Source organism: Phacochoerus africanus, chromosome X (genome assembly GCF_016906955.1).
Source record: "Phacochoerus africanus isolate WHEZ1 chromosome X, ROS_Pafr_v1, whole genome shotgun sequence".
Taxonomy (NCBI): Eukaryota; Metazoa; Chordata; class Mammalia; order Artiodactyla; family Suidae; genus Phacochoerus; species Phacochoerus africanus.
The window spans coordinates 105,226,491-105,242,026 of NC_062560.1; the positions used below are offsets into that span (position 1 = coordinate 105,226,491).

At 40.3% G+C, this 15,536-nt stretch overlaps 1 protein-coding gene across 2 annotated transcripts in view; it reads left to right on the forward strand.

Moving 5' to 3' along the window:
- Positions 1-15,536, forward strand: part of GRIA3 (glutamate ionotropic receptor AMPA type subunit 3) — a 283,047-nt gene that overhangs the window by 252,573 nt on the left and 14,938 nt on the right. For both annotated transcript variants that reach the window (XM_047764735.1, XM_047764736.1), the window contains one exon: positions 4,899-5,146. In XM_047764735.1, the coding sequence (XP_047620691.1) occupies positions 4,899-5,146 (248 nt within the window). The remainder of the gene's footprint in view (positions 1-4,898; positions 5,147-15,536) is intronic.

Here is a 15,536-nt window from a genome sequence, read left to right on the forward strand (position 1 = left end):
TAGACTGTCACTTAACCGCTAGTTAGGAAGAGAAACATTTCAGCTCAATTTTTCTCACTGATGAACCATTTCTTTTCCCCCTTTCTAACCTCCATCAGAATTCAGTCATCAACTGGGACCCAATCATTTCTGCCACTAACTTTCATTTACTGTGTTCATTAATATCGGTTGCATGTACACCACACACATTTAAAGTACCCACATCAAGCACTGCCATTTATTCTTCTAGAAATGCATCATTACCTAAAGGAATAAACCTTTTAACTTGTATCAGCAATCAAAGAGCTCAAGTAAATGATGAAGTAAATGAGTCCAAATTATAGTACACTCAGATCAAAATTCACAGACCCCCTTGCCTTTGGCTTATAAATGTATCTTTGGAAGCAATGACCTATTTACAAATTGTGTAAGAGACAATTTGTTCTAACTCCCTTTCCCTTTCACTCAGATTTGATTGGGCCAAGACGAAGAACACAAAATACCTCCTTGTAACTGAACAGAGGTACATACCCACCACAGTGTTGTCTATAATAGCAAAAAATATTGGAACCAACCTAAGACTCCTTCAATAGGGAATTGGGCAAATAAAGTATGATATATCCATAGATTAAAATGCCATTTAGCCATTACAAAGGAGAAAAGTTTATTCTTGTAAAAGTATAAAGAGATGCAAAGGAATGATAAAAACTAGATTCTATAAAGTGGTTACTTTTGGCCCATCAACTTCATGATATTTTTTTAATTTTGTGGCAGGTACACAAGTGTTCTTACATAATATTTTATATCTTTGTGCATCTGAATTATTTATCACTTTTCAAAATTCTTTAAACAATTGACTAAGAAATTCCTACTGAAATAAAGTCATTGAGAATATTGCATTATGAGATATGTGAGCCACAGGGGAAGTCCAAGACTATTTCATTATGATGCTTAGAAATTGTTTCATAGGTCAGATGAGGATAATGTGATGTGAAATAAACATAAATGTCAATGGATGAGATTTCAATCTTAGAAGGAAAATCATCTTATTAGGAAGAAAGTTATTGGTATGGACACCAAAGGCAGGCTAAGTGTCAAACAAACAAATAAACAAACCACAGATTATAAAACATATATCCTGATTGGTTTAGCTGAGAAAGCTCCAATGCTCTTTAAATTAACTTCAATGCTATTCAGCAGGATCTCCTTGTAAATCTATTCTAAGTTGTGTCTGATAAGCCCAAGCTCCCGATCCCTCCCACTCCCTCCCCCTCCCATCAGGCAGCCAACTTAGAATAGATTTACAAGGAGATCCTGCTGAATAGCATTGAGAACTTTGTCTAGATACTCATGTTGCAACAGAAGAAAGGGTGGGGAAAAAATATAATTGTAATGTATACATGTAAGGATAACCTGACCCCCTTGCTGTACAGTGGGAAAATTAAAAAATTAATTAATTAATTAACTTCAGCTCTAGAATTCTACAGCACTATAAAATTAGTGTTGGTAGTCATTTTTCACCAACCTTCTAATATCTTTGACCAAAAGTCTGGTTGTCACCCTGATCAGACCTAAGGTTCAGTTACTAAGTACATCTTTTTTAAAAATTAAAAAAATTTTGGAGTTCCCGTTGTGGCGCAGTGGTTAACAAATCCGACTAGGAACCATGAGGTTGCAGGTTCCGTCCCTGGCCTTGCTCAGTGGGTTAATGATCTGGCGTTGCCATGAGCTGTGGTGTAGGTTGCAGACGCGGCTCGGATCCTGTGTTGCTGTGGCTCTGGCATAGGCCAGGGGCTACAGTTCCGATTCGACCCCTAGCCTGGGAACCTCCATATGCCGCGGGAGCGGCCCAAAGAAATAGAAAAAAGACAAAAAAAAATTATTAAAGTATAAATGATCTACTTAAATATGTCTTGAGTGCTGCCGTGCATCAGGCATTGTGCCAGCTTCCAAGAGCACCGCCAAAATGAATCAGGTATGAACTTGCCCTCAAAAATACCCAGGAACATGGGGAAGACAGACACACAGCCAGCTCACCTTAATGCAATTTAGTGAGCTTTATAGCTTACTATGAGCAAAAGTACATTGGGAGAAGAGTGAAGAAAGCACTTCTGTGGGGCCAGGAGAGAGTAAGGAAAGATTTCACAGAAGACATGATATTCACTCAGGGTCTTATAGGATGAATAGGGATAATTCAGGTAGAAGGCAGAAAACGTGAAAATGTGTGGCATATTTCAGTGACAAGTAAGTAGACCATTGCGGCTGGCTCACAGAAGTAGACAAGATCATAAAGACTCTTGAATATCATCCATAAGAGTTTGGATTTGGGCCTGTAGGTATAGGGAATTATCAGAGAATTTTAAAGAATGAAGTAACTTGGTCAGATCTACATTTTGGAAAGAGTCACGGGAGGATAAACTGAAGAGAAAGATGAAGCTGAGAGACTAGCTAGGAGGCAATGTAGTCTAGTCCAAAAACTAAGGAGAGCCTGCCCCATCGCAACAGTAATGACAATAGAAAGACCAGAGGACAGGAATTCCCATTGTGGCAGAGTGGAAATGCATCCAACTAGTATCCATGAGGATGCAGGTTCAATCCCTGGACTCAGTGGGTGGGGGATCCAGCATTGCAGTGAGCTGTGGTATAGGTCACAGACGCCGCTCAGAACCTGCATTGCTGTGGCTATGACTGTGGCTGGCAGCTGCAGCTCCAAATAGACCCCTACCTGAGAACAATGCCACAGGTGTGGCCCTAAAAAGCAAAACAAAACAAAACAAAAACGCCAAAGGACAGATCCTATAGGCGTTTCTATGTTAAAATAAACATGTTATAATGAGATGTTGAAGAAATAAAAACCAAACTCTATAGCTTGGCTGTTAGGTAGTTTGCTGGTAGAATTTAGAAGGAGAGCCAGCCTTACAAGGAAGAAAGTAAGTTTGGTTTGGAAATGTTCAATCTGAAAGTGTCTCTAGGACCATCAGGTGAAGATGTCCATCAGCAAGGCTTGTTTGCTGTCTCCCCAAAACCTATCTTGAATCCAACCTTTTCCCTCTACCTCCATTGCTCCCAGCCTGGTCCAAGTCACAACCATCTCTCCCCTGGATCATTAGAATAGCCTCCTAACCAATCTACTTGCTTCCACTTTGGCCCATCCTATAGTCAAGTCTCCATACAGCAGTGAGAGTAACGCTTTAAAATTTTAAATCAGATCTTATCACATCTCTCCTCAAAATCCTCCATTAGTTTCCTACCACATGTAGGACAAATACAAACTTTTTACCATGACCTATAGGGTCATACAAGAGCTGACCTCTGATTAGCCTTCTAAGATCTTTTCCTACCACTCTCCCTTTTGTCCATTTGGCTTCAGCCATATTGGATTTTTTCCTAATCTTTATGCTAACCAAGCATATTTCATCTCAGTGAATAGTTTCAGGGACTCAGCAAGGGCCTCAGTGAGGATCAGATTTTCATAAACACAATGCTTAATTTCCATAGTGATTATTCTGGGAGTTCAAATAATTCTAAGGTTATTTGAGCAGGTCCAAGCAAGCCTCAAGAAAGATGCAATGCAGCTGGCCAAAGTCCAGAGAAAAGCAGCTAAATAAGCAGTCCAAAAAGCTGAGGTAGGGGCCAGAAAACCTGTCAAAGACACTTGAAAACAAGGCATATGTTTATAGCTTCCACCATGCCATCTCACTTCTGGTCAAAGTTTCTTTTGAATTTTTCTCTAAGGTTTTCATTCCTAAGGATCTAGCTCCCAATTTAAGTCATGGGGTCATTGAAACCATGCTTCCTTTATATGCTCCAGAAAGCTTAACAGAGCTTTGAGTATTTAGTATATGTTCTAAAGATCACCTGAGTTGAGATGATATTTAATGAAATTAAATTCCAAAAGTTAAGAAAAAAGAAACTTGGGTTGGAAGAAGGAACTAACAGTTTGGGTTTGATCTCAACCTGAGCTGAGGGAGGGACTCTCTTATATTCTTTACTCCCCCAGTAGAGGGCTTTGTATACAGCAGGTGCTCAAAAAGTATTTGTTGAAAGGATGGATAAAAGACTAAATACATTAACGAAAATTCAAGCCATGTTGATAGAAAATAATGTTCCAATGACAGGAAGCAAACAGTTTTTCTTTTCATTCTGTCCTTGTCATATATTGGGGGTACCACATTTATTTCTATACACTCCAACTGAAGAGACATCACTAGCTAGAATCCTATGGGGGAAAGACAAAAATTGTGAGGGTTCTGGGCATAGGATTAGACATCAGTGGAGTTAGCCCTGATGAAGAGATGAAGAGGGAGCATAACAACAGTCTTGCAATATCTGAAGGACCATCATGCAGAAGAACAGCATTGCTTTGCACAGCTCTAGTGGAGAGTAGTAAAGTGTCAGAGTTACAGAGAAACGAATATCAGCTCAGAATAAGGCAGTGCTTTCTTACAGGAATGGGCTAACTCAAATGGTTGTACACTCTCTTCCAAAGACCTTGGGGTTTTTTTTGTTTGTTTTGTCTTGTTTGTTTTTACAGGCAGGTAAAGAGTAATCACATAGCAAACTACTGTAGGGGTGATTTCTGAATTGAGAGAAAGAATGAACTAAGAAACTGTTTTTCAAACTGGATTGCAACCCATTATTGGAGCCATGAAATCAATTTAGTGGTTCCTGAGCAGCATTTTTCTAAGTGAATTCAAATAGATTAGAAAATAATCAGAGAGCATCACACATAGCAAAGATGAATGGGGTTTTGAGAAACCCATTTCAGAACCATGTATGTATGAATATGCCTACCAGACTGCAGTGTAACATGCTTTTCTTACTGTGGATGGCAACCAAAAATGCTGAAAAAGCACAGCACTGAGGCATCCTCTAGTTTTAATATCTGGTAGCTCCAAGAATTCTTCTCTCTGTTGCAGAGATCCAAAATTGCCGTCTATGAGAAAATGTGGTCTTACATGAAATCAGCAGAGCCATCTGTGTTTACCAAAACAACAGCAGACGGAGTGGCCCGAGTGCGCAAGTCCAAGGGGAAATTCGCCTTCCTGCTGGAGTCAACCATGAATGAGTACATTGAGCAGAGAAAACCATGTGATACGATGAAAGTTGGTGGAAATCTGGATTCCAAAGGCTATGGTGTGGCAACCCCTAAAGGCTCAGCATTAAGGTGGGTGGAATAATATAACAATATCCGTGTTGTTATAGTATTCCACCTACCCTGATGCATTTTGTTGTCATTTTCTTTCTTGTGGATTTTGAGGTAACTTTTAAAAGTTTAAAATCTACAATATTCCATGGAGTTAAATAAGACGGTAAATTATGGTTTCATCTATTTAATGCATCCATTTTTTTTAATGTTCTCTCTCTGTGTTGTCCTCTCTGACTGTTTGTTGCTGTTTTAATTTTACAGTTCAACGGCTTTTTCAATTTAAATGGTAAAAGCCAAGTTATGGTGCCATATGTGACGAATGTTAATTGCATGGATGTGGTGTTCTTGTTACTTTTTTTCTCAAAGACAATTTCCCCATCCCGCACACTTCAGTTTTGAGCAAATGTTATCCTCCATGCCACCTTCCAATATTTAACCCTGTATTTGCTGTACAGACATTTTTATAGCTCCACGTTCTGTGAAATTTAGCCAATTTGTCCTCTTGTGCTCCTTTTTATACGTTAACGATTTCCTAAGCATTTGTGCATTTTCTTACAAGTTATGTTTTATCGTTTCAAGAAATGCTGTTAACCTGGCAGTATTAAAACTGAATGAGCAAGGCCTCTTGGACAAATTGAAAAACAAATGGTGGTACGACAAAGGAGAGTGCGGCAGCGGGGGCGGTGACTCCAAGGTCAGCCTCAATGTCACCACAACCGGGTACCCTTAGTGACGAGTAATCGGCAAGACTGTTATATTATTATTGAGGAAAGAGCACAAGACTCGCACATACAGTAGAATGACCAGGTTATTCCCCTGCCTGGCAGCTTTGGGAACCAGAAAGATTGCAGGGCATTGCCCACATTTTTGATCTAACTTGGGTCCCTTCTTGAACTCCCAGACAGAGGCTCCCCACCCACAGCCCTTCCCTCCCCTACACACCAGACTGCTTGCTTTAAGAAGGCTGTGGTGTGGGTTTTAATGCCGTAGGCTTTCAAGAGCCTGAGGCTTTCCTTAAGACTGTCCCCGCCTGCCTCCAGTGAGGGGTGTGAGAAATCAAATCCATCTACTGGAAAGTCAGGTTACAGCCTGTCTTCTTCCCTAGGGCATGGTGGTTGCTCACAGCAGTCGGTTGGCTGACTGACGTTGGATTCTTCAGTGACGTGTGTGAGTGATGAGGTGGTGTTCTCTATATGTGGTGGCCTGCTTAAGCTGGCCCCACTTAACTTGAAAGCCAAAGAACAAGCTCGGTTTCAAGTTAAATGGGGTCTTTCTTCAATAGGCCCCCACATATACAGACTTGGCAAAGAAATGTTGTATATTTAAACAAGTGCGTCACCTAACCAATACTCTATGTGTATGAATCCCTGATTTGGCTTTTCCTTAGCTGTGTTCTTGGTTCAGGTAGGTCTAAATTGTTATCCAGGCTGCCATCATGAGAAAACCCGTCTTACTTGGCATTCCTTTGGCTCCTTAATGCTCTTCAGGGGTAGAAAAAATGAATAGTCTTCATCCAAGCAACAAGAAATAGGGGCAAGCCCAGAAGCCACAATACCAAGTGATGGAAAGACACGTTGGGTAAGTACAGGAGAGAACCTGAAAGCAGAATCCTCCATGGCCCAAAGGGCATGAGAATTATACTGAAGCATGTAAGATCGGCTCTTGTACGACCAAGATACCGTGGGCATCTTAAGGTGAAGAATAGTGTTTCCCAATCACAGGCCAACAGACAGGCAAGCCCAAACTTTTCTCCTTCAGAGACAATGGTTACCTCTTCTCCTCCCTCTCTCTCTCCACTCCTCAGGATCCTGATGGAAAAGTTAGTTTGCCAGTCTGCAGGATAAGCTGGGCTTGAAAACACTGATACAGAGCACTGGCAAAGAAATAAATTTAAAAACAACTTTCTTCAGAACATAATCATACCAAGCCTTGGTGAGGTCTCTTTATTGTAAAACCTTGATTAACCAGAACTCACCTAACCAGTACCCCAACTAACTGAATTGCTCCCCGCCCCCAGAACTCCACATTGATGAGAAAGCAGCAATAGTACCAAAAAGAAGATCACAAGGAATTGATTTTTTTAAACCACTTGCCAAGAGAGGACCTATGGTTAGGTCACGTTCAGTTCTGTCTCCTAAAGAGTCTCTCCATCTGGATTGAGCCTCAAACATTAGAGGCTGCTTGCCTGAGACAAGAAAGTGGATACAAGAATTTTGAGGGGGGAAAAAAAAGTCTTATTAGCCAAGAATGAAACCAAATGAATATTCTTATTGAAAATTCCATTCATCCCTTATGGATTCCAATTAATCAAGGTTTTACTATGTGTCAAAAAGCAGTATCTTCCTTTCCCACCAGTGTCAACTGATGGCCTTGAGAGTTTAGCCAAGCTTTTGGCTCATTTGAGTTTTGCAATGGCTCACCCGATGCATAGAGTATTTAACACCCTCTTCCTGGTCTTTTTCTTGCATTATTATCAGGCCACAGAGAACCTAATTATATCATTCAAGTGAGTTGCAGAGCGAAAATTGAGCTGGATTGGATACATGATTGTCACGAATTCATCATTCATACCCAGCATGGTTAAAAAGGAGCCATGGACTGTATCAAGATGACTCTAAAACAGCCGCATCATGCCAAGGGCCCAGAAGTTTTCAAATAACCAGATGTGTGATGTTACATAAACAAACAAAACCTGCAAGCATTTGGCTGAATTTTTACTTTTCACCAAATATATCCTCAGCTGATACTGCTGCAAAATTATCAAGTCACGTATTGCCAGCCCACGATTTCCAGGTTATCTGACTTTTGATATGCAAATAGGAAAATATTTCAGTAGATCCTAAATGTTCCAACTTCTTTGACCATAGTGCTACCTGCCAGGCATCTTTCAAATCATTTTTCTGAGGTCATTTCTCGAGCCAACAGTTTGAAATAAGTCGACCCCTTTCTCAACCACGGATAATAGTAGGATCAGTGCTGTATATCCAACGATTGTATATTCCATATCTGGATAACCAAGGAACTTGCCTTTATCTTCTTCCTTCTTGCTACCTGCTGTTTTCTGAGAGTGAGCAAAAGAAGGGGCAAGGGATGAACTTGAATGTTTTACCACTATTGAGTGGTGACTCCCAAAACAAATCAGTGGAGAAGGTAGAAAAGGCAGTGAAACCTCATTAATTTGGAGCCTTCTAATTTACAATTTGTGATAAACTGGCCAGGGACCAGTTCGCGGTCTAACTTTATCAAGGATGAGGCCAAGAGAGATTTGTTAAGCAAATGAAGGGTTTGGACTAGATTGTCAGTTGAATTTTCCCTTAAGAGAACAAACCTTTTTCAAATGTTGGAAGCATTCTTTTGGATATAATCATATTCATTACAAATTTATCTGCTAAAGTAGTTCTCACGAGGACCTCCACTAAAGCAATGTTTTATAGTGAGTTTGAATTACAAAACAGACTTAAAGTAATGAAACTGTCATTCTTCAAACCTATTTTGTAATTCAGGACTTTTCCATTCAGATAGTCCTTCCCCACCGTTAGTCCAAATCAGTGAGTTTTAACTGTATTAGTAAAATGGCTGGAGAATTACATTTCTTTATGTATTCTGCCCCCCATTAATATGACAATTGACAGATATACCGTCATTTCATAGAGAAAGTGAGACCCAGAGATGGTGGTGACTTTGAGAAGGTCACACAGCTAATGCTGTCACAAATCTCTGCTGACTTTCAGGGTCACCCCTTGTGATAATATTGCAGACAGCAATTTATCACATCTACCCATCCAATGAGCAATGTGAATCTGATTGCGTGTGATATATTTCCATAAAAATCAGGTTCATCCTCAACTACCTTGGTTACAAGGCAAATAGCATATTTAAGCCATTCCAGCCCTCAGTACTGATTACTAAAAATGACAATAATCACAAAGCCTGACATTTATGAGTGCCTTTACTTTTTCAAAAACACTTCTATACCTATTATCTCAGAAACCAGGAGAGGAAGAAAAACATATATTACTTATCTCTCTGTCTCTCTCTTGCAACCTTTAAAAAATGATAAATGGGCAATTATATTAAGTTGTTGAATTTTCCCCCTCCTCCCCCCAGCATGAAACATTACTCGTTCAAAGCCTATTCTCAAAAAGTTACTATTCTATGGAAGGAACCAGCAATGATTAGGCTGTTTTAAATGTGCACATGCTCCAACTAATGAAATAGATCTTTAGAAAATTTCCTGAATACAAGGAATTAAGACAAGATCAGTTACGAAGGTAGCCCCTAAACCAGACCTACAGTCTAGAATCAAGACTGCTTGGTTCTGGAGTTCCCATTGTGGCTTAGCAGGTTAAGGACCCATAATTGTCTCTGTGAGGATGAAGGTTCAATCCTTGGCCTCGCTCAGTGGGTTAAGGATCAGGCATTGCTGCAAGCTGCGGCATAGGCGACAGATGCAGCTTGGATTCAGTGTTGCCATGGCTGTGGGTAAGCTGTCAGCTGCAGCTCCAATTCGACCCCTGGCCCAGCTACTTCCATATGCCACAAGTGTGGCCACTTTAAAAAAAAAAAAAAAAAAGGTGCTTGGTTTTACCAGTTTCCTAAACCTGCACTTGTAGGACCTAAACAAATCAGACTTGATCCTTCCTTGATGGACTGTAAATGCACAGGCAAGGATCATGGAAATTAGAGCTGTGGTTTGGGAATTTTTAACCTGCAAATCACCCTTTTGTGTTAGTGCTTTATTACAATGTGTGTGCAAATACAGTAATTAAGAGCCAGTACATTGTTTCAGCAATAAACCCAGATCACCAGGGGTTTGTGACACAGCTAGTGAAAGTCTGTCACTGTAAATCACAGCAAAATGGGAACTTTGGTGCTGAATTACCACATCAACCTCCCTCCACAGCTGCTTGTCGCTTCAAACTTTTAAATTCTGCTCCCTGCATCCACAGAGGTTCATTCCCCTAATCTTGGGTAAAGGTTACCAGCTCAGCTTCCCCAGGTAACCTTAACTTACTAGAAGAGGTCTGGTTACTGACTGGGGTAACAAGTCATTCTAAACCCTACCCTACTTCACCCTAGAATTGTCCTGGTTTTAGTTTTATCCAGGCATTTAAATAGACTTCCAGTGGCCATATTTTCCAAGCCGAAAACCAGCACACTTTGTATGCTTTGGGGAACATTGGAACAGAATGTTTAAATGAGACCACCACCCAGAACCTCTTGACTGCAATGAGAGTTGTACAATTGGTGCCTTAACTTGTAAGGCATCTGAGGGAGGTCCCTTAAGCTTCCATTAATTAAACGAATGGTCAGATGATCATTAAAATTTATAGAATATTTATAGAGAAATGCAGTTTATCATCTTCATAAATATATAGGGACTAGAATAAACCAACCAATGTGATGCTATGTAAGCACTTAGGGAACTTGTTTTTAATAAATTCCAAAAATGGCTTGCAATTCCTTTCATATAGGTGCTTTTAAAATAGCTAAAAATTTGTTCTCTTAAGAAATTCGAACACGTTCCTATCACTAGCAATCTTTTTTATTTAATTCCATGCATTTGCCTAGCAAATCCTCTATTCAAAAATAGTTTAAAAAAAATTATACTTTAGGACAGCCCATTTCCAAATGACCTCCGCTTCTATTTGGTGGTACCTAGATGAATGAGGTGGTACTGTGTTTCCTGTATGTATAAATGAGATCCTCAGATTTCTGTGTATTTCTCCTTCTTCCATGTATGTCTACAATTCTCCTCTCCTATGCCACCGTCTCTTAACCACTTCTCTTCCACACCCAGAATTCTTTGACATTCTTGGGCCTTGGGTAATGGATGTGAATCTGCATCTGCCTTTTACCTGCTACAAGACGGACCTTTTATTGGCAGGAGCCATCCCTAAAGGTAGACATTTTGGATACCCAGGGTTCAGATGGATCCCAATGACTCTCTGTTGACACTGTTATGTGTGTAGCCAAGAATCATTACAGATGGATGGCACTTCCTGGGTCTTAGAAGAAGTTCTTGTGAACCCCTGAGGCTGATTTGGGATCAAGGAGGAGGGTGAGTATGGTATGCTCTTCGTTGGTTTGCATGTCTCTATGCTGGTGCTGCCTCCTGGAAGTATGAAGAAACTGACAGTTTTCTTTCCTGGTAGTGACTAAATTTGCTCCTTGAACTTAACTCAGGTCTTCTTCCCAAGAGCAAACCCTCACTTTCTCTCAAGTGGCTGCTTCAAACAAGGGACCTTTTTGCCTTAAGAACTGAACCAGTCCAGTGACTACCAAAACCATTGATTTTACCAGATGGTGTTAAAGAATAAATTCTACCACCAGAAAAAAAAAATTGTAATCCAGAAAGGAAACTTTTTTTAAAAAAAATTAATCCATTCTAGTCATTGATTTTGAAGTTGACTGTGTGGCCTTAACATGATTTCTATGATTAGGACATGATTATTTGCCTTTGGTGTTATCCTGATAACTTGAATGTGTTTCTTCTTGACAAATAAAGACCAAATGTCCAACACCAGAGCTACAGAAAGAGCAGAAGGACTGAAAAGCCTGAAGGTAAGAATGCTATTGGTACAATTGCCAAGAAGAAAGACACCGCTTCAGGGACAGAATGAAATGGTTTATGTCTATGCCCTTTCTGCCCCTCTAAGATCAAATCATTTGATTCCCTTTCATTTGGAGAGAAGATTATAGAACTACACTCTCTGAAAGGTAGGACAGCCATGGAAAAGAAACACGAAAAATTTGAAATGATTAAAACACATTCAAGGAGGGTGGGAATTGAGGTTGGTGGAACAGGGTGGGGGCAGATTTCTTTTATGGAGAACAATTAAAATCCATTCTCTTTTGACTTTCTAGAGAGCGGTACAGCATTTGGCCCTTGGCACATGAGGCAAATCCCCATTGGTCAGAGGTGGCAAAAGTGTGGTCCAAGTGCTAGATTTACCTTAATTTCAACTTAATTTCACCTGGCCTTAAAACAATATTTCTCAAAATAAAGACCTAGGACAATAGCATACATTACATTTTTTTAAAAAAGAGATATAGATAGAATGATAGGGAGAGATTGACTCCACCAGTGTGTCGTATATAGCATCGCTACTGGAAATGCAGAGAAGTGGATGGTAGGATGCAAGCTGGAAAAGGGTAGCATGTGCCCTGGCATGTCAACTGGAATTCAGCTTTCAGATCTGATGTATAGACCCCATTTGTTGTGATCTATTGGAGTGTAAGCTAAAACTGATGTTTTTCTATGGGTTATGGTCGTGGGGGGGGGGGGAGTACTGGGGAGAAAAGAGGATGCTGGCACCCATCAGGTTAAACTCTCAATGAATATTTTGCCTAGAATCAGGGGCATGAACTAGAAGTCTTCAGAAACATGTGTCATGTGAGTTTCTGGTAAAGATCAATTTCTGTCTATCAGTCTATGCCTTTCTTTCTCAGGGCCATTGGGATGAACTAAAGAAAATGTCCTTGTATGTAATAACACCTAACCAAATGTCATAGCTTGAATTTTTAATTGAAGTACAATTGATTTACAATGTTATGTTAGTTTCAGGGATGGTTTGAACTTTTAATGGATCTTAAAAACAGTCTTCAAGTGAATCCTATCAATACCATACTTTGGAAATTATCTGTAGCCACATTTTAAACAAAACTGACTTCTCCACAAGCTTAGCATCTTCCCTGAGCCCCTTCTCCCTGTCAGGGACAAACTGAGTAAGAAGTCTTCCCAGACAAATTGGGTTACGTGAGATAGTCCACAACCGATAATGGCTTAGGATTCCTGTTCTAGAGGGAGAAGTTGGACAAAGGCCCAGTTTGGCAGAAATCCATCAGTGAAATTCACAACTTGTGGAATCACAGGGTCTATCACTTTGAATTTGAGAGGTTATCATTTGAAGTGCCCTGGCTTTATCCATATATCTCCAAGTGAGTATGGGGGCTGCTCCCCTGGCACAGATGCTTCTCAATAGGTTTCAATCACTACCATGGGTGGGCCCTTAGTAAAATGACTCACAGATTTCAACTCCTAAGGTTATATACAAGCATTACTGAATTTGCTCTTTGCACTTAAATTATGATCTCATTAGCAAGGAGTTAAATAGGTTTGAGCTTCATTTGTGAACTACATTATATAAATACTGTCTCAGAGGGAGCATCTAGCAGCCAGGCATAACTCTGCAAATCATTGTGGCTGCCCCCATGGAATGAGGGCCACTTGGGTGGCCAGAGTCCAGTAATGTCAGTAGTCATAATGTGCATGCTCCCAGGTTGTGGAGGAACCTCAGGCTGAAGGATAAAAATAACTTAAATCCTCATTCTCCTAGAATCCTGTGAACAAACCTTTTTGAAAAAAAAAATGGATAGAGATTCTAAGGGGCTCCAGATACTAGTGTAGTCGAGGGCATATTTTGAACTGCCCAGCCTCCAACAGCTACTCTATATGGAGAGGTAAATCCTTTCGCTACACATATTCCAAGGTGACCTATGGAAAAGAGTACAAAGGGCTGTAATGTAAATCCTTTCATCCAGCAAAGAATCTTCTCTTGCTTGGTCATCACTTGGCTTCAGCTTAATAAATGAAGTCCTGCCTGAGCAGAGTTGTCTGTGACTGCCTTCCTGTACATGCCTGTGACTTCCTGAATAATGCTGAGAGTTCTCCAGAAAAGAATAGGGAAGCAAGGGAGCAACTGGGAAAGGTGACTTGTCACCATGAAAACCTGAAATATCTTCAGTAGGAAAGCAAGTGGAAGAGAGGATGGCTGGCCTCCCTCCACTGGGCCGAAGATAATTTTTAGAGGTTGTTCCCTCAAAAAAATCACTAGGTACCAAGAAGCAAATGTAGTCACTTAAAGTGAGGTTTGGATGAAGCATAGGGTGAAAGGAGGGCTTCCCACTTATGTCTGTGATAAATTTCTGTTTTCATCATTCAGATATGGTTTTGTTAGAGCAGGTTTCTAATTAACTATGCAAATGCACCAACCTTGCTCATGTATTTCTTTTACCTCTCTGTGATCTTGTGTTTCTCTCCACGACCTATGTTTTTACACGTATATCTATCCCTCCTAAGGGCACCATTGAAGATCTTCTCGCATTATTAATTGAACAGACACTTGCTCTTTAGGTGCCCCTGCTCAGAAAGGAGAAATGAAGCCACTGAGAGCAGGTCTCTTAGATAAATCATACTACACCTTGGATTCCTATATTTTTCAGGCCCAGAACCATATCCATAGTATAAATTCCAATCTCAACACGTCTAGGATCACCAGATGGAAGAATCAACTTGGCCATTTATTCATAAGGCCATTTTTCCTTCTTTTCCACCCTCACATCACTCTCTCCACATTTCTTTCTTCATAAGAAAGAATCCAATATGGCTCCAAGCTACCTATTTTAGGTATTTCCTGAAATCAAAATTGAGAAGTAAATTGGACAGTCCTTTTAAAATATATCAAACATTTTAGTTACTTTGTTTCTTTTAAATAAGCAGTTTCTAATTTCACAGGGAAAAAAATGGGCTTCTTATCCTCAGACTGTCTCCATATGTAACACTGGCCATCACTTCAATAACACTGAACTTTGCAATGGCTGGTTCATAGCTCCCAGGAACAAGCTGGGAACCCAGACAACCGCCACCTGGGGCTGGATGCCTTGGCTTAATAAGCGCAGGGCTTTGTTGCCATGTTGTTGCCAGGTGTGGATGGCAGAGATAAGCAGAAATTTGTGTCAACTAGTTATGTTTTCTTCAAAAATAGAACTCATTTTCAAAGCATTATGAGTTGCATTACCACCCCATATTAAAAAAAAAAAAATAGATGCTACTTCATGACTCTTTCCCACACTCAGGAATCATCATCGTGCTACAGGTCAGAGCTGCCTTCACATCCTGCTGACTATCCAGTTCTCATTTGCTCTCACTCTGTCCATCTGATCAACAAGCCATATACATTTTTATGATGCAAGTGCAATTTACACCCTTTACATGGGAGAAGTTTATACCTTCCCCCTCCACCCTGAACAGCTTTTAAGCAAAATGGAACAAAGAGTTGGAGTTTGTAAATCATTACTCTGCTGCTTCTCCCATTTCTCAAGAAGCTCTCTATTTTAGCAAGGAAAGTTGCCCAAACTTAAAGGTGCCAAGTTCTCATGATGGAATTTCAGGTACCAGTGAGGAAAATATTTGTTGACAAGGGGTTGTTCCCAGAGCCCCTGAAATCATATCACAAGCCTCTCCTGTTCTCTCTCTAAGCTTCACCGACCCTGCTTTTTGTCTTCAGAGGGCTCTGTTCAGCAATACATTCACAGCAAGCCCTTCAGAGGGGAGACTGCCTGACTAATTTCCATGATAGGGATCTGACCTATTTTGTTTAATTCTCTCTGTTCTCTGTTGAAGTGA